The 19,580-nt window shown below is 44.4% G+C and overlaps 1 protein-coding gene across 4 annotated transcripts in view; it reads left to right on the forward strand.

Annotated features, from left to right (window-relative positions):
• MTRR (5-methyltetrahydrofolate-homocysteine methyltransferase reductase) overlaps positions 1–19,580 on the forward strand; it is a 53,729-nt gene that overhangs the window by 12,304 nt on the left and 21,845 nt on the right. For 3 of the 4 annotated variants that reach the window (XM_077310929.1, XM_077310928.1, XM_077310930.1), the window contains 5 exons: positions 4,454–4,571; positions 5,910–6,258; positions 8,477–8,596; positions 12,721–12,874; positions 16,846–16,934. In XM_077310929.1, coding sequence (XP_077167044.1) covers positions 4,454–4,571; positions 5,910–6,258; positions 8,477–8,596; positions 12,721–12,874; positions 16,846–16,934 — 830 coding nt within the window. Of the gene's footprint in view, positions 1–4,453; positions 4,572–5,279; positions 5,450–5,909; positions 6,259–8,476; positions 8,597–12,720; positions 12,875–16,845; positions 16,935–19,580 lie in introns of those variants that run through there. The other variant, XM_077310931.1, reaches the window with a different exon arrangement.

Consider the following 19,580-nt stretch of genomic DNA (forward strand, 5'->3'; position numbering starts at 1 on the left):
GCAAACTTGATGAGTAGTCCCTCCACCCACAAAGTCCACAAAGATCTCCTGGCATCCAGTATCTCTCATTCATGGGACTTGAGGAAATATCGGGAAAGAGAAGGCAGGGAAAATCTGCTTCCCGCAAGTACTTGTGTCCTCCTTAGAAATGTAACAAGAAAATAAAGAGCCACACCAATCACAGGTGTGGAAAAACAAAGCCAAGGCCGATGGTGCAAAAAATGTATTTTATTACTCAGTTAAAAAAAAAAAAACTTCTAAGAAGAGTTCCCAACACCTTTCACCTACAAAACACTTCTCCAGGGAAATTAGCAATGTATAATACAGTAATGATACTACTGAGTTTATATAATTATTAGGGACGAAGCCCATTGCATTCAGGAATACAACAGGCGCTAGATTGGGGTGGTGATGGAAGAAGTCTGCGGATGGCCTCTCCCTCCCCCCAAGATCTGGAAAGGCTGCAGGCTGGAGTCCCCCGGCCAGGGAACTCACTGGCAAGGGTAGCTCTCACGCAATAGGGATCTGCAGCCTCGTCTCGGAGGAAAGTGGAAGGAGGAGGGAGTGGCCAGGGGTGGGGGACAGAAGATGATTCACTGGCCGTGGGACAGTCAGGCAAGCTGGTTGGAGGAGGAGGCACTCAGGGGTGGGACAGCCTCCCTGAGTGGGTGTTAAGCACTGAGTGGCAAACCATGAGACCAGCTCCTCCACCAATCCCTTACCAGAAATATATAATGGTACAGATAATTGCACATCCTGTCAATAATTGCACCACCCTCTGCTACCTTAAGGAAGATGTACTTTTGTGGCTAATGCTCAGCTCTCAACTTTCCAAGTTTTCCTCTGAGAATTTTGATCTAGTTTCTGCCCTGCCTCCTCTTGATCTTTCTTGTCCCTTTTAAAAGGTAGGGCCATAAGCTGCTTGTTACCCAATCTGTCAGTGTGCCCAGTGTTTTAAAGTGTCATGGCAGTTTGAGGGAGTGTGAAAAGGGTCAGTCACAAGGGAAAGGTCAGGGCAAAATGACAGAAAGCATGCACCAGTTGAGAAGCAGGGAGATCCGTGCATGCAACCCTTGCAAAGATTAAGTATCCCCCTGGGTACTTGGATCCTTGGATTTCAGAGCTGTGTGTTTCCACAACATTTATTTATTTATTTAGTTAGTTAGTTATTATATTTATATACCGCCCTCCCCAGAGGCTCAGAGCGGTTTACATAAGAACATAAGAACAATACATAAAACAGTCTATAACATGTGAATAACTGTACAATAATAATAACTAATAGTTGTAACCATATAACAATATAACAGTATAAACAATATAAACAATGCAACAGTGCAACAATGTAAACAGGTCCAGAGTATATTTGTGGAGTGCTCACCTCACCTATAAAAGCACTGGAAAAGGGTAGATATAGGATTCCCCCCCCCCCTATTACTCCCTAAAACTTCCAGTTTTCTCCTTCAAGATTTTTTTAAAACCCTGTTGAATTTTCTGGTTTTTTTTATATTGTATTATGAGTGGGATTAAAGCCCATTGTAGCTGATACAACGGGCACTAGCAGGGGGGAGGGGGGAAATAGCAAAGAGAGAGGGAGGTAGAAAGGAAGAAAGTGATTAAGATAGGGCTTGGCATTGGGAAGAGTAAGGGGAGGGGTTGTCCAGTCTTCAAGGGCATGAGGTTGAATATGTGGGGGGGGGGGTTGTGGCGGTGTGGTGACAAATGAGAGTGTGGGTGTGGGGAGATGGGAGTCAAGAACCTGTGGTTTGGAATGTTAGCTGAGTGTGGGAGAGGACTGACCTTTGGGAATTGTGGCATAGTGGTTACAGATGAGCTTTCAAGAGCCATGTCTTCAGATATGTGAAGGGAAAGTCAGACTGGAGACTCTTCTTAGGGCAATGGTTCTCAACCCTGGGGTCATGACTCCATTTGGGGTCACCTGACCCCTTCTGCGGGGTCCCCAGGTTGGTTGCTGCCGAGGTAGCAGTGACGGGCGGCCACAAGAGGTGGTGGGCGGTGGTGGCCAGAAGCAGCAGCAGGCGGCAGGTGCACAACAGTGGGGGCGGCATGGAGGCAGCCATTTCCATGGCTCCTCCGTCCGCTGCCACTGCTCACCATCGCCACCTCAGTATGGTGCAGCCCTAGAGAGCAGGAGAGCAACTTGATGCGGTTCTGGAGAGCAGCCCTGGAGAGCAGTGGTGGGCGGCAGCAGGCGACGGTAGCAGGCGGCAGCCTGCAATCAGTGGCGGCCGGCGGAGCCATGGCAACAGTCACCTCCACGCCACCCTGTGCACACATGTGAATGTGTGCTGACCCCACTGCTGCCGTGGTTTGGGTCGCCAAGTTAGAGTGTTGAGAACCTCTGTCTTAGGAGGAGATTACATGGCAACCAATTCCTCCCAGTTCTGCGTTCAACCTCATTTCCCTTCTTGTGTGAATTAGGCCACAGACACCGAAATGTACCCTCGCCCTAATCCACCTGGGGTAGTCACAGTACACAGGTGTCCACCCTGCTCCTTCTGTCTCAGTTTTTTTTACTGTTGATATAATGTTATGTGCTCACATGCTTCTTTCACTGTTGCCTCTTAGGAGAAGAAGAGCTGGATTTTTGTACTCTGTTGTTTACTACCAAAAGGAGTCTCAAAGCAGTTTACAAACACCTTTTCCCTGTGAACATAGAGAACCTGTGAGGGATGTGAGGCTGTGAGAGGTCTGAGAGAACTGGGAATGGGCCGCAGTGACCCAAGCAGGAATCAGGTGTCTCAAAGCAGGTTAAAATTGCCTTCCCTTCTTCTCCCCATAACAGACACCCCGTGAGAGAGGTTGGGCTGATAGCTCTATGAGAACTGGGAAGGATCCACAGTCACCCAGCAGGCCTCAGGTGACTCTAAGCAGTTTAAAATCACCTTTCCTTCCTCTCCCCATAATAGGCACCCTGTGAGAGAAGTAGGGCTGAGAGCTCTATGAGAACTGGGAATGGTCCACAGTCACCCAGCAGGCCTCAGGTGTCTCTAAGCAGTTTAAAATCACCTTTTATTCCTCTCCCTATAACAGACATCCTGTGAGGGAGGTGGGGCTGAGAGCTCTGAAAGAGCTGGGAATGGTCTCAAATCAGTTTAAAATCTCCTTCCCTTCCTCTCCTCATAATAGGCATCCTGTGAGGGAGGCTGCTAGGGAGGGCGGCGAGCATTGGGGCCAGACCAATCAGGGTGCGGCCAGCTTATTGGCCCGTATTCCAGGCCAAACACGTTCCTCGCACAGGGGTGTTTCACAAATATATAGAGGCACCATGGATAAGGATTTGATTTTTATCCCACCACTCTCAGGACCACTCTCAGGAATGACTTGTAGCAGGTAACGACAATCCCAATTAAAACCCCACACAAAACCAAACACATGATAGGTGGAAATATTCCCACATGTCCCGCCCAACCTGTCCAGACAAATCATCTGCCTTGGGGTATGGTGTTCACATGATGTTCTGATCTTCCTGGCTCTGGCCTCAAACAAAGACCTGGTCTGTGTTCTGGCTTTCCTGTATCTAGTTCTAATGAGAGTCATACGGTTGAACACTTTAATGGTGCTATTCAAAACTCACTTAACAGGAAGGCCCATTAAACTTTGTGGTATTTCTAAGCAAACATGATGTTGCATGACATAATTTTATCCTCTCTGCTGTGGCTGCAATTTCTGTATCGGAAAACATACATAATTTTATTAAGATTTACCATGTAGTAACCTGTGGAGCAACCTGTGGAGTTTAAGCAATAGGCCTTTGCCATATTTTTCAAATTGCCTTTCAATGATCATGGCTGATTAGGCTTGACTGGTGCCTGGGGTTATCAGTCACTGATTCAGAGGCCAAAGAAGCACTTCTCGTCCTTCCCCTGCCTTTCCACACTTTTTGAGTAGGAGTGGGGGAAGGATAATCAGTTTGGCAGCAACCACAACCCTCGTGTTGAAGCTGGAAGAAAATATTGAAAGGTATGGCAGATCTCCTCTCTGCCTTACATGAAAGAATCTTCAGAGCGAGATATATAAACATAGAGCTGAAAGGGGACCCAATGATCATCAAGTCCAACCCCCTGCACAGTGCAGGAAGTTCACACTTACTATCTCCATCTCCGTCAGTGAACCCCTTCTCCTTGCCCAGAAGTCAAAAACCTCCAGGATCCCTGGACCAATCTGGACTTGAGGGAATTCGACCTTACCCTGAGCACAGTCCTTCCTGGCTCATCCCTTCCCACCCTCCCTCTCACCTCAATTCATAGTGAGCATAGAATCAGTGTTCCTGTCAAAATATTCCACATGCTGACATATTTCTTTGTTTCGTTTTTTTTTAATTCCATTACAGCTTGACTAACTGCGTTACTACATTTCAGTTTTCTCTAAAGCGACTTATCTTCTCCACCAGTTCTTGCCTTCATGCACCTCCTCCCTTTGGCTTTCTCAGGTTTGGGAGACTCTGAATACTCGTCCTTCTGCAACGGGGGGAAGCAAATAGACAAACGGTTTCAGGAACTTGGAGCACAGCGTTTTTATGAGACTGGGCTAGCTGACGATGCTGTAGGGTAAGAGCACAGGAGGACTCTGGCTGGCTGGCTTGCTTCTTAGCTCCTCCTACTATAGTGAAATGTGCTTATATGCAATATTTGTTTTAAATATTTGTATTTTAAATATGACTTGAAATGTTTCAATATTCACTGCCTTGGTAACTCTGAAAAGTGGCATAGAAATGCTTAGAATAAGTGAATTGTTAAACCATATCTGCGTAAGAATTTTGTTTTGTTCCCGGCAAATTCACCAGAACATAAAACTACATTTGGATTAACATTTGATCTGCTCCTAACATGTGTGTGTGTGTGCATGTGTACATATGAGCAAACGGAGGATTTTAATCTGGGGAGCTGGGCTTGGTATGGAAAGGCTCCACCAGTAATATACCCCTTCCCTTTCCAGGTAAGGTTAGAATGCCATTATGCAGCCCTGTGAGAAATCCCAGAGTGCCTTGGGAAAGCGTTAATTCAGGTGGGCAGCAGACCATGTTGGTCTGAAGCAGCAGAACCAGGTTTGAGACCAGGGGCACCTTTAAAAGACCTACAAAGTTTTATGGAAGGGGGGAGGGTTGTGCAGCTGCACTTCCCTCATGGCCCTGGGGGTCTCCTCAATAGCAGCAGACAGATTGGCCTTGTGGGCCAATCATACTGATCAAGAGACATCAGCTGACAACCTTCCACTGGGTCCAGTAGCACAGTGGTCCCCAACCTTTTTATCACCAGGGACCGGTCAACGCTTGACAGTTTTACTGAGGCCCGGAAGGGGGGGTCTTTTGCCGAGGGACATCGCTGCCGCCTTCCTGCCGCCCACTGGGGGGTGCTGCCAGCAGCAGCTGCGCAGTTCCACACCGAAGGGGAGCCCCAGCCATGGCAGCTGCTGGAGAGCACCCAAGGTGAGCCAGTGGCAGGGCAGCCTCTGAGGCAGCAGCTGGGGAGGAGGACAAGGAGGAGCTGCGGCCTGGTACCAAGTGATCCACGGAATGGTACCGGTCCCTGGCCCAGGGTTCTAGCGTATTGGCTTCCAGGGTGGGGGAATATCTCACTGGAATGTCCTCTGCTGGTATGTCCTCTGCAACCCACCCCAGAAAATTCTGCAGCTTCTAAGTCTAACAGTTCCTCAGAGCCACTGAGCAGAAGTGGTTCCAGGCACCTGCCATTTTGGGGTGTCCTGAGTTATTCTCTGGAGGATCTCATGGTTGTGGAGGAAGTAAAATTCAGGTAAGACTGTCTTGGAAGTGACGGGCAGGAAGGAAGCAGGAAGCTTGGAGTGACTTTCAGTGATATCTGCTCACTGATGGAACCTGGTAATTATTGTTATCAATTGAAAAGTGGACTTCCTCTGTTTTGCTTTAGTTTGGAGCTGGTGGTGGATCCATGGATTACTGGACTTTGGGCTGCCCTCAACCAAGAATTTGCATCACGGAAAGAAGACCCAGGCTGCCCTGACAAGACTGCATTACTTTGGGCAAGCAGAGGCTGTAAAATAGAGCATCTGAACCTCGAAGATTTGGCCGTGCAGAACAGGGGTTTATCTAAAAACGAAGGGAAGGTTACCCCAGTGCCTCCTGTTCAGCATTCTCAGCCTTCCCTTTCCCGCTTGGTGCCTCCACTGTCCCACTCTGCTCTTAATGTGCCTGCTTTGCCACCAGAATACCTAGAAGTAGAATTGCAAGAAAATACTGGCCAGGAAAGTTCTTCTATGGTGAGGGCCTCACTAAATTCAAACCTATACCTTTCTAGAAGTTCCTGAACTAAATGGGCAGTGTTTCTGAAAAGTCTGTGCTGTGGTGTTATTATTCCTTTATGCCCCACTTATCTCCAACAAGAATTGAAAGCAGCTTCCCACCTCCTTTCTTGTGTTGTCTGGCTTTCCCTCAGGAGTCCGTCCCCTCTGCCATGTTTGTGTTTGTACGCACATTTCAGTATTGCTTTGTAGTTTGTTTTATGATCTGCTTTTAGACTGCTTTAGTTAGCTCTTTGGATGGCCCTGACTGGGTCAAAAGATAAGGTTTAAACCTTGTAAATAAATGTTATAGTCTGTATGGTAAATTAAGCGGAGACTACGGGACTGGCCCAAAGTAAGTGAGCCAGTTTCCATGGCAGAGGAAGGTTTCAGACCTGGGTCTCCTAGATCATCATCTGACATTCTCACCACTATGCCAGGCTGGCTTTCTCTGTGGCGTTGCTGCATAGCCATCCAAGCTAGAAGGTTCTCTTTAAGCATTCAGTTGACTTTCCCCCTTTTCCAGGTCTTCCTGTTTTGTGCCACTCTTTCCCAAACCTTTGTGGCAAGGTTGCAGTCAAAGTGTGTTTTCAGACCACATCAAAGTAGAAGTTTAACTATTATGCCCAAATTGGCCCAGTTTTCATTGCCTCACCTCATTTGGCCATTTTTTCCTCGGTCCCACCACCGCTGGACATTCTTTTCTTTAAAAATCAAATGTCAATTTCCAAATAGCAGTATCTCAGTTACATAGACCTGATCTACTCCTGTGATCAAGTAGTTCCTCTGAATTCCTCGTTTTTCATTTTTTAAAAGTCAACCACCTTTTCCATTGGGGACATCTTCCTGACAAAAGGGCTGGAGAATGTCACCCACCTACCCCCTAGATCCAATCCTTGGGTTTTTCTTCAAATCAAATAATTTATTTACTGTCATTTAGACCAAAATTTTAGAAGCACTACTATACAATAGCAGTTTGTAAAAGGAAAGGCAATACATTAAAAGGTTAAAAATGCATCAACAATAAAACTTAAAACTTCTCCACCATAAAAGCCAACATTTAGAAGCATTAACTGCCATTGACTTATTTTACAAGGATAAAATGAGCCATAAAAACAATAAAACTAATAAAGCTGTTAAAATATAAAACAAAAGACAAGATTAAGAGACGTGTGATATATTAATTAACCAAAAAAACATAAGTTCTGTGGACCTGTTCAATTGACAGTAGGAGTTTAGCGCTCTTAAGCTCTTCTCAGTCCTATAGGGGTTCTGGCAAATATGGCTAAGTCATCAGTGTATAATAAAAGTGAGATGTGTCTTTCCCCAACTTTTGGTGGGTGGAAATTTGGTTTCTTCAGAGAGTGGCCAATATAGTTTATAAAGAAATTGAAAAGGAGAGGGGCTAAGATACAGCCCTGCTTAACTCCCTTTCCAGAGTTAATTATATTAGTTAGATGACCTTGGGGAGTACACTTAACTCTAATAGCTGTGTTTTTGTACAAGGTTTTAATTAAGAAAAGTAGACGTCTGTCAATGGATGTCCTTTCTAATTTGGCCCATAGCAAATTTCTAGAAATAGAATAAAATGCAGATTTAAAATCAATGAAGGCAATATAAAGGGAGGACACTGTTTTAGATGAATATTTAGCTATCAGGCGGTCAACTAACATACAGTGGCCCAGTGTTGACCTTCCTTTTCTAAAGCGTCCGTGTTCCTTTATGAGCAGGTTTTCTTCCTCTTGGGGTTTTCTTGTGACTGTTTAAAGTTCTTTCAAAATAGGGCAGCCAGAATTAAGCGTTCCTCTGGATGAAGAAGCACGTGCCAGATTCCTCTACTGAAATCAACAGGGCTTAAAACGTTTCTTTCTGTTGTTGGACGGTGCCAATCATTTGTTCCTCTTAAACATAAACGTTGTGATAGATCAAGATGGGCTGTTGCATTAGTTGATTGTAGCAGTAGAATAGAACAAGAGTCCAGGAGCACCTTAAAAGACAAACTGTGGTAGGGAGGAGCTTTTGTGAGCCATTGCACGAGCACTGCATGAGTAGTAACTCCCGAAAGCTCCTCCTCTGCCACAAGTTTTGTTCTTCTTTAAGGTGCTCCTGGACTCTGGCTCATTTCTACTACTACATAACACTGTGTAACTACATGTGCTTCTTTCTTCACTCTAAACATTTGTTAGCTTGCTTCCAGGAGGACCTCCTGCCTCTGATTTCCGAGAGACCCCTTGTCCACGTTCCATTGTCCAGAGCCGTTCAGCTGACAAGAAATGATGCCATGAAAACTACTTTGCTGTTAGAACTTGATGTTTCTGTAAGTTGAATTGGTTTGGTTTCTCTTTCGCATATGAAGTTTAGAATAAATATAGACTCATAGAATCATGGAGTTGGAAGGAACCTCCAGCATCATCTATTCTAACCCCTTGCAGAATGCAGGAAAATCACAGCTACCTGTCCACCTACAGTGACCCCAACTCCATGGCCAGATGATGCCCCCCCCAAAAAAAAATGCAAACAAACCCAGAATCCCTGGACTGGAGGAAATTCGTCCCCTGACGCAAAAGTGGCAATCAGTATTTCCCTGGGTATGCAAGAAAGGGCCACAAAAGCCAAGCATGGACACAATCCCTTCTGCCCACCCACTTACATAGAATCATAGAATCATAGAGTTGGAAGGGGCCATACAGGCCATCTAGTTTAACCCCATGCTCAATGCAGGATCAGCCCTAAGCATCCTAAAGCATCCAAGGAAAGTGTGTATCCAACCTTTGCTTGAAGACTGCCAGTGAGGGGGAGCTCACCACCTCCTTAGGCAGCCTATTCCACTGCTGAACTACTTGACTGTGAAATTTCTTTTCCTGATATCTAGCCTATATCGTTGTACTTGTAGTTTAAACCCATTACTGCGTGTCCTTTCCTCTGCAGCCAATGGGAACAACATCCTGCCCTCCTCCAAATGACAACCTTTCAAATACTTAAAGAGGGCTATCATGTCCCCTCTCAACCTCTTTTTCTCCAGGCTGAACATTCCCATGTCCCTCAACCTATCTTCATAGGGCTTGGTCCCTTGGCCCCAGATCATCCTTGTCGCTCTCCTCTGTACCCTTTCAATTTTATCTACGTCCTTCTTGAAGTGAGGCCTCCAGAACTGCACACAGTACTCCAGGTGTGGTCTGACCAGTGCCGTATACAATGGGACTATGACATCTTGTGATTTTGATGTGATGCCCCTGTTGATACAGCCCAAAATGGCATTTGCCTTTTTTACCGCTGCATCACAGTGCCTGCTCATGTTTAGCTTACAATCCACAAGTACCCCAAGGTCTCGTTCACACACAGTGTTACCTAGAAGCATATCCCCCATCCAGTAGGCATGCTTTTCATTTTTCTGACCCAGATACAGAACTTTACACTTATCTTTATTAAATTGCATCTTGTTCTCATTTGCCCATTTTTCCATTATGTTCAGATCTCGTTGAACTCTGTCTCTATCTTCTGGAGTATTTGCCAGTCCTCCTAATTTCGTGTCTTCTGCAAACTTGATGAGTAATCCCTCCACCCCCTCATCTAGATCATTAAGAAAGCCTATCCCATGGTCCCAGAAACCAAGGGCCATTTCGCACGGCTTCAAAGTAGCACAATGGTTGCTATTTGGAAACGCTACTAATTTGCCATAACCCACGACGTCGTAGACAATCTGCAACAATCCTGAAACCAATCAGCAAAAAGCGCTTCGTTGTGGCGCTTTCAGGGGAATCCAGAAAAGTGGATTCACCCTCCGGATAGCGATACACTCCTGCAACCAATCTGCAACAGTAGCGCTAAAGACCTGTGCGTTACCATTGTTGCTGGTTCTTCAAAGTCCCTCCCCCTGGCTCTCTCCTCCAAACTTCCGGCGAAGCGATCGCCATTTTTTTTTCTCCGAGCGAGCGGGGATAAACGCACCGGCGAGCCTCTTTCTGTTTAGAGGCTTCCCTGGCTTCAGTCCTTCACCTTTAGTCACTAAGCACAAACCACTGAAAAGCCCGTTTGCTGAAATAAAGTCCCTTTATTTTTTACAAATAAATTCAGCCGAAAATCGGGACCGTGAGAGGGGGGGGGATTTTTTTTTTATCACTCGAGGCAGCGTGCAAACGATCATACAATCAAACGACAGCTCACATTGGGCAGCTGGATGGGTCTCTCCGTAGCAACGAATCTACCTAGATTCGTTGCTATGGGTCGTTTTTTTTTTTTTTTAAACCTTTCTTAAAGGGAAAGGGGCTGTTTGGGAGCATGCTAACGGCTGCCCATTGGCTGCTTGACGGCCAGGGGCGGGACGAGCTTGGCAATAGCGCTTCCTTTCTAGCGATTTCTGCCCAGACCGGAAGCCTGTGGGAAACGCTAAAAAACGCAACTGATTCCACTACAAAGGCAGGTATGCATAACGACGAATTCCACTATTTTAAATGGCGATTTTTCATTCCGCAAACAATTTGCAACAATGATCCCTGTGCGAAAAGGCCCCAAATCTCTCCTGCCGGCACCAACTACGCAGCCACTGATTCCCCCTCCATTATCTTTCTCTCCCGACGCATTCCTCTTCCCTTAATAGGCAAGATTGTGCCCCCATTCGCTTGAGCTTCCTGCCTAGATCTTGATAGTCTGTTTTAACAGGAGCGATGGCATTCACGGACATGTCATTCGTTCCCACATGGACCATCACAAATGGGTAGTGATCCGTAGATTTGAGGAGTTTGGGCAGCTGTTCTGTAACGTCTTTAATTTTATCCCATGGCAAGCAACACACCCCTTCGGTTAGGGGGTTGGGCCCAGCCACATGGTGATGCATTCCTCTTAGCAGGGAGTCTCCAATTACCAGTATTCTCCTTTCTTTTTTTTCTTCTCAACACCATTTCCTTCTATCCCATGGCCTCTTCACTTTGTCTTAGACTTTGTTTTGGGACCTCTTCCCTCGTTGACACTTGCACCTCCTCTGCAAGGGCCTGAAATCTATTCTGGAGCTCCAAAGGTCCCGAGAACCATCTCGCTCTACGCCATTGAGTCTTTTTCCTAACTATCTGCAGAGGTTCCGTAATGAGGTCAATCCCCTTATCCTCTTCAGGACTGGTTGTGTCCTCTTTATTCCGAGTTGCACAGCTCCGGTCTATGAACTCCTCACCTTTTTAAATTTGGGTCAGAGTAGTAATCCTCTCTTCTAAGCCCCTAATCCTTTCCTCTTACTAGCTTACACTTGGGGCAGATGTAGTCCATCTTGTCTTCCAGGAGGAAGGCAATCATGTCACAATCTGCCTAAGTTCACAGAATCAGCATTTCTGTCAGGTGGTTGCTATCTAGCCTCTGCTTAAGAACTTCCAAGGAAGGAATATGCAATGACCCAAAAGCCATTGTATCTGGGCTTTTCTGCACGCTATAAATATACTGAATTGCTTGCCTAATGTAGGAATTATATTCTGGCACTCCGCATGATGTTGCCCACATCCAACGTCTGACCAGCTGCCAGCTCACTATATCCTCCATTTTAAAGTGCGAGTTGGAGAATCACATAAAGTGGATTCACCAACCTATTTAGTGCAAGCTACTGGAGAGCAACCAGCAGAAGGAAGGTATTGAGGCTTAAACACTAAATTTTCCTGCTTCATCCCACCCTCGCGCCCGCCTACCTCTCCCTTGTTCCCGGGGATGGGAATTTAATTTTAAAAATGGCGAACATCCTGGAGCAACAAATAGGCGTTCATGCATGTAGTCGATGCCAGAAATGAAAGAATATTTTTTCAAAGTTGTAACACAAAGCATGCCTCTCAAAAGTTTTCTCCCCCCCCTTCAAAAAAAATCAGGAACAATATTAAAGTTGGCCCCTTCCAACTCTATGATTCTATGACTTGTGATCCCATAAGGGGTGGCGTTAAAAAAGCACTATACATCTATAGTTCCACACATAGGCATTGCAACGGAGAAGTATGAATTACAGAAAAATAGAGGGCATTGCGGAACCTTTAAGCTGTTGAGAAAGGGGGATTGGTTTCCTGAATTGATTGACAGACATATAAGGTGCGTTGCTCTCCACCATTTCCAGCAGCATATGTGGAGGGTAAGACACATGAAAAGGCAGCAGACAAAGGAGAGACAGCAAAAAGGTGAGGAGGGGCTGGGAAGTGCGATAAAATATAGGGCTTTGCCATTCAGTTGGTGTATATTTTTACTGATATGCGGAAATGCCCGCTGTAGATTTGCAGGGTGATATGATCTCATTCGTTCAGCGACAAAACTATGCTTGCTGAAGAAATGCGATGGACAAAAAGAACATGCCTACAGCATGCTTCTTTCATGAGCTGCATCCATAATCTTTAAAACAGGAAATATTTGTTATGGAGGGAAGGGAATGGTATGCAGTTTTGGCCTTTGTCTTACAGAAACAAACTTGTATTTTAAAAACAGGAGACAACTTTCAGCTACCAGCCTGGTGATGCCTTTAATGTCATTTGCCCCAACCATGCCAGTGAAGTGGACGAGCTGCTTCGCTTTTTGGGACTGTCAGAAAAGAAAGAGCACCTTGTTTGCTTGAAGGTTATGCCCGGCACTAAAAAGAAAGGTATGCTTTAAAGGTAGCATGGCTTTCTTTGGATGTAATACTGGAAAATGTTGTCAACTAATCCTTCAGAATCTTTCAGTGGAAATAACATCTCCCTCATTACTATTTATTTTCTTCCACTTATTTTGTATTTCAGTCAGGTTTGTGTGTTGGTGTTTCTTGTCATCTTACCCAGGTGTCTTTCCTCCAGACTCCTCCTTCTGGTAGTTACTGTTAGAAGTGGTGTATGTATGAGGGGAAGAAACACAAACAGGACTAGATCATATCAAAAAGGCAGAAGATTTCTAAACTTTTCTGGTGTTCATTTCCAATTTTTATTTTGCACTGACAGCATGTTAAATTCTTCATATGCCAGGTGCAGTTTGTGGTTTCTTGGAAATTGGTCACCAGTGCTTTTGGTGAGGCTACTTCTGGGTAACTGAACACAGGATTGATGCCTTTGAAAACCTCATTTGAGTTAAAATGACTGACTAAAGTGAATATACAATACTGGCTCATTGTTAAGTCAGTGGAGAGGGTTATATTTAATTCAAATGATAGCCTCTGGAAATGTGGCGTTTTACCCTAAGTTGTTCGGTAGACATGTAATTTCCTGTTTTATTTTTATTTTTTTTGTAATGAATTTTTTTATTTTCATAAAGATAGAAATATAGGATGCAACACGAGTTATTGATACAAAAAGCAGTAAATAAAATATAATCATCATTTGAGAATATACCACCCCACATTGACTCCACAGTGATATAAACTTTTGCCCAAAACTCTAAGAGCCATGAGTCTAAGAGCCATCCACTTTTCCACTACATTAAAAAAAAAAGGCCTGTTTAGATATACAAAAGAAAAGTTATTATTAATCAACTTACTTGAGAGATCGTAGACCTCACGTTAACTGCTTGATACAATCTAAGAGCTATCCTGGCAGATATTTCTAAAGTTAGATGCTTAACATTAAACATTTCTTATAGAACAGTATGAGTTTTGGCCCTGTATCAATACCCTGATGAAGGGAGAGGAAAGTAGGGCTTTGCCTTAAAGATGTACAAAGAAAAAAAATTACAAAAGGATTTCATAATTTCTCCTTATCCTTAATACAGATACATTTACAAACCATTTATACTTGACCCATTCTAAGAGCCATCTTGACAGGTATAAGTTGAGAGCTTTGCATTTTCTACAGATCAATATGAGCTTTGGCCCTATAACAATACACCAATAAAAAAAATAAGGGGGGAAAGCCCCATTTTATATTTCCAACACTAACGATTATATTACCTATATGCCTACTAAGGATAAGAAACAAGAGAGAAAAAAGGCACTGCTTCCCCTTTTTCATAAAAATAGCAATGTAGGATACGGTATATGTTGTTAATACAGAGAATAATAAGATTTCCAGGTTTAGATTAAATGCTTCACATTAAACATAGAACAATATAAGCTTTTAGTCTTCTATAGCTTCTCCTTATCCTTAATTCTTATACATCTACAAAACAATTTATACTTGACCCATTCTAAGAGCCATCCTGACAGGTATGTTTTCAGATTTAAGTTGAAAGCTTAACATTAAACATTTTCTACAGGTCAGTGTAGGCTTTAGTCCTAGAACGATACCCTAACAGAAGAAAGAAAAAATAAGGGGGGAGAACCCCATTTTATATTTCCAACACTAATGATTATATTACCTATATCCCTACAAAGGAAAAGAAACAAGAAACAAGAGAGAAAGAGACACTGCTTCCCCTTTTTCATAAAAATAGAAATATAGAATACAGTATAACATTAAACATAAAACAATATGAGCTTTCGGTCTTCTTAAGGGGGTCTCATCTCGAGGCTTGCTACATCTTGTCGTTCCCGTAGACTTATATTCTGTCCCATTGGCCTTTGGCGTAGAAAGTGCAGTTGTACTCTTTCCCGCAGAATATGCATCGATAAATCTTGAGGCCGTTGCACCTCCTGGACTCCAGTATCAATACAATTTTTTCCCCAAAGAGCTCCTTTAAATCAGTTACTTTCACTGCAGATCCATATTTCTTTTGATTGATTTTTGTACACTGTTGCTTTGAGATGGCTGTATGTCTTTTTAAAAAGGGTGTCCTTATCTGGGCTGCAGAACTCCGGCATCCCATTTTCCGTCTCCAGAATTTCAGATTTCTCTTCTACTGTTGGTTTTCCACCTTGTTTAGAGCTGTCATCAGCCACTGTTATTGATCCATCATTCCTGTTAAAGACTTCTTCCTTGGCATCTTGGATCTCCTTGAAGATATGAATTTCAGATTTCTCTTCTGCTGTTGGTTTTCCACCTTGTTTAAAGCTGTCATCAGCCACTGTTATTGATCCATCATTGCTATTGGAGACTTCTTCCTTGCCATCTTGGATCTCCTTGGAGATATTTTTGACCAATCCATCTATAAATATTTTGTAATCTTGGGTTTGTATCTCTATTAGATGAGCCAATCTTTTTAACATAGACATGTTTATGACTTTAAAAAAAACCGGCCTCAAACAATTTTACAAGTGGCCAGTAGAGGTCCTCTGTTTTATCCTCTGGCATGTGACGTATTGAAGTCAGTTAAGGCTGTATTCTCGTGCTGGCACAGAGTTCTCGTGAGATCTTCCCATTCACAGCTCTTATCTCTTATTTCCGAAAACCAAAACAATTACAATAAGAGCTTTTGCCAATTAATTCGAGTTGATTTGAGTCCTTCTTCTGCTTAGTTAGGAGAATTAGCCTTCCTCATAATGAGGTGGCTTCGGGCAGAGCAGAGTAAGAGGAGGGGGGAGACAAAGGGCTTTGATGCAGGAAGAGAGACGGAGAAAAAAAAACGAGAGATACTTGCAGTAAATGATGTTTTGGAACTCAGCCGATGTCCTCCCCTCAGTTCAAAACGTTCATTTGTGGTAAATCATCGTGTAGGATTGAAGCAGATACTTTAAGATTAAAGAAAGAAAAGAAAGTCCGAGATAGAAAATGGCAGTCGTCCTCTGGACCTGGAACGCTGACAGCCTATAATCCAGGGAGATATACTCCCTAAAGGATTGGAGACGGCCCCAAGAACTTCCTGGGTAGAAAGGTGAGGTGGGGTTTGCATACCCCTCCTCTTTTCTGCCAATTGCTTGCGCAATTGACCCCTGTCAGGCTTCAGAGATAGCAGAGCAGATGCCCTACCACCCTCTCAGGACGACATCTTTAGCCAAGAACCCTGTTTTATTTTTAGATGGAACTAGAGCTATATTCAGCATCCCAATGGTGGAGTCCTAAGCAGAATTGAACCTTCCTAAGCCTGTTGACTTCAGTGGAATTAGAAAGCTGTAACTCTGCTGAGGATTGCAGGGTAAATGTAGATACATCATGGCATTCAGGATGCTTGAGGTTTTCTTTTTGGTCCCTTTCTTATTCATTCTCAGCATGGTATTTTTACTGCCCTGGGACCCTGTGTTGAAGCTTTGGAGAGCTTTCTGCCCCAGAATTTTTTTTCTCTATAGAGATGATCAATTCTGAAACAATTAGCACATAAAAATCCAGCAGAAAAGTTGTTTGGTTATAAATTGCAGTTCTATATTGTTATGGCAAGGATTTTCAAACATCCAATCCAGATTAAAGGTTTTTTATACATCAGAATAATCCAGAAACACATACCTCTGGGTGTGTCAGAGGAACTGGAGAGGGTTTTTCAGAGGGCCATGTCTTGGAATCTGAAATCTCACTCATGCTTTTCATGAGCTGAGTGTTTTCTACAACACATGGACTATGGGGTAAGCAATACCATATTTCAGATAAGAAGTTCCATTGTTAGCATTCTTCTAAACTGAGTAGCTTCCGAAGAGCCTCTACGTTTCATGGCACGTCCTTTGAAAGCCACTGCTTTGTAGTATGGATTGAGTTGACTAGGGCACATTTTTATGATTAGCTGCCCTTGCAAAGAACAAAAATAATTCTTAGTGTATTCCCTGTTTGTTTTTCCTTTAAACAGGAGCAGATGTGCCATGGTATATACCTGAAAAAAGTTCTGTGAATTTCATTCTGACTTGGTGTCTGGAAATAAGAACCGTTCCAAAAAAGGTTATTTTACTTTCTACAAATACCTTTTACTTCTACAAATGTGAAGGATTAGTAACATTTTGTACATATGTATTGCCTATGCCAGCAGTCCGCAACCTTTTTGAGGTTGCGGCCCATTGCCAAGGGGTGGGTGGAGACGGTGACCTGGGGCCCCACTCATGCGTGGCAGCCCCCCGCAAACACACATTTGCACCGCCAGTGTGCCGGGGGCCGTGCTTCCCTCCCCCCCCCCCCGCAGCAAGAAGCTTGCCGGGCCACGTGCTTCTCGCTGTGGGAGGGGCGGGGAGAGGGAGCCGCGGCCTGGTGGCGGGCCGCAGACTGGGGTTTTTTGACCCTCGGCCTATGCTAACTCTATTTTTCTCTGTTTTTCTTACTGCCATATTTTTTACTTGCCTGAAAGCCCGTTGCATCCAGGAATGCAACGGGTGGTATCGGAGGGCCCCCGTGGAGGGGCCTGCTACATCTGGGGCAAGACATCCAGAGGCGGGTGGGGTGGTGCATGGCGCTGGAACGATGCATCATACTGCTGTCTGGGGGCAAGGGCAAGGCAGCCGGGTATCATGGGGCATGACGGCTGAGTCTGTAGCCCTGGTGGAGGCTGGGGCGATGTCTGCAGAGGTGGCTGACCTGGCGCAGTGGCTGGAGGGGCAAATTTAAACTTGTCAACATTTAACGGTAACAATGTCAGCAATTCCGCTAAGTCACCTTCAGTTCTCCCAGAAACTAGTCTTCAGACTGGGGGGCATCTGTAATAGGGGGGCCTATTGATGTTGTTTTTGTTACTGTTGTCCCTTCATGCATCTTTGCTGAGAAGTGCAAATTTGTTTTCTGTAAACCTCTGAAAAACTCATGAACTGTTGGGAGACAATGGAATGTTCATGGACATTCTAACAACTGAAGTCAGCTCTCGTTCAGACAGGGGCCATAGTGATGAAAAGTCTCAACATAAGGCCACTAGTGAATCTAACAGCTGCTATAGCTTCTGCAAACAACCTTTCATAGTCTCTTGCCAGCATGTGCATACATACTGACGGAGAGGCTGATTCTGTGAAGACAAAGGTGTGGCAGGTTACAGTAGATGAGTGATAGGGATGTGCATAGTGCAGAGGATTGGACTAGATGACCCATGAGGTCCTTCCAACTCTATGATTCTATTATTCTATGATTCTATAACTTCTCTCTTCTGTCAGCAATGTGGCTTCTCCTTGGACTTGCAGCTGCTGAACAGAACAAGGAAGAGCATCCCACTATAACTACCCCGCTGTTCTCTGTTGCTCAGGAGAACTGCAGGGGCTGTGAGGCAGGACATTGTAAACTAAACATGAGCAGGCAGTGTGATGCAGCGGTAAAAAAGGCAAATGCCATTTTGGGCTGTATCAACAGAGGCATCACATCAAACTCACAAGATGTCATAGTCCCATTGTATACGGCACTGGTCAGACCACACCTGGAGTACTGTGTGCAGTTCTGGAGGCCTCACTTCAAGAAGGACGTAGATAAAATTGAAAGGGTACAGAGGAGAGCGACGAAGATGATCTGGGGCCAAGGGACCAAGCCCTATGAAGATAGGTTGAGGGACTTGGGAATGTTCAGCCTGGAGAAAAGGAGGTTGAGAGGGGACATGATAGCCCTCTTTAAGTATTTGAAAGATTGTCACTTGGAGGAGGGCAGGATGCTGTTTCTGCTGGCTGCAAAGGAGAGGACACGCAGTAATGGGTTTAAACTTCAAGTACAACGATATAGGCTAGATATCAGGAAAAAGTTTTTCACAGTCAGAGTAGTTCAGCAGTGGAATAGGCTGCCTAAGGAGGTGGTGAGCGCCCCCTCACTGGAAGTCTTCAAGCAAAGGTTGGATACACACTTTTCTTGGATGCTTTAGGATGCTTAGGGCTAGTCCTGTGTTGAGCAGGGGGTTGGACTAGATGGCCTGTATGGCCCCTTCCAACTCTATGATTCTATGATTCTATGACATACGAGCAGTGGGTGGTGGCACTGAGATGACTACACTGAGATGCTACAATCATTTGTGATTGTAACAGTTGTTGGAACTGACAGCCGTTGCAGCCCACCCAGAGGCGTTCTGGCCTGTAAAGCCTCCTGAAGAAGAAATGAACATGTTTACTCTAAAACACCTAAGCTGCTTTCACCAGGATCACAGCTATGTATAAGAGGAGGCTCATTAAAAGTAATAGAATATGAACAGTAGTAACAGATCTAGTGTACAGTTGCTTTACTAATTAAAATAAATGTTATCCAAATGGCCATGGTGACAAATCTAAAGGGTGCAAAGATAGGAACAGAACAGGCATAAGTTTATGGCATCTGTACATCTTCCAGCTTTTGAAGTATTCCCATCCATCCACCCCAAAAAACCAAGCATGGGTACTATTTGTTTCTCACATATGAATGTGTTTGTGTATTATTTATTACCCTAGCTTCAAAGCCTGTTCCTAAGATTGGAATAAAACCATTGCAACATTGCACCAGGGGCATGATCTTTTTTGAGGGAGATGTTATAAAGTTAAGAAACCCTGGAAGTGATGTCAGTAGGCCACAGTTTGAGTCACGCCCCCGGAAATCACGTCACCAGAAGTGATATCACCTAGATACTCCCACCGGATGTGACATCACCCAGACACACCCACA

This window comes from Paroedura picta, chromosome 14 (genome assembly GCF_049243985.1).
Source record: "Paroedura picta isolate Pp20150507F chromosome 14, Ppicta_v3.0, whole genome shotgun sequence".
Lineage (NCBI taxonomy): Eukaryota > Metazoa > Chordata > Lepidosauria > Squamata > Gekkonidae > Paroedura > Paroedura picta.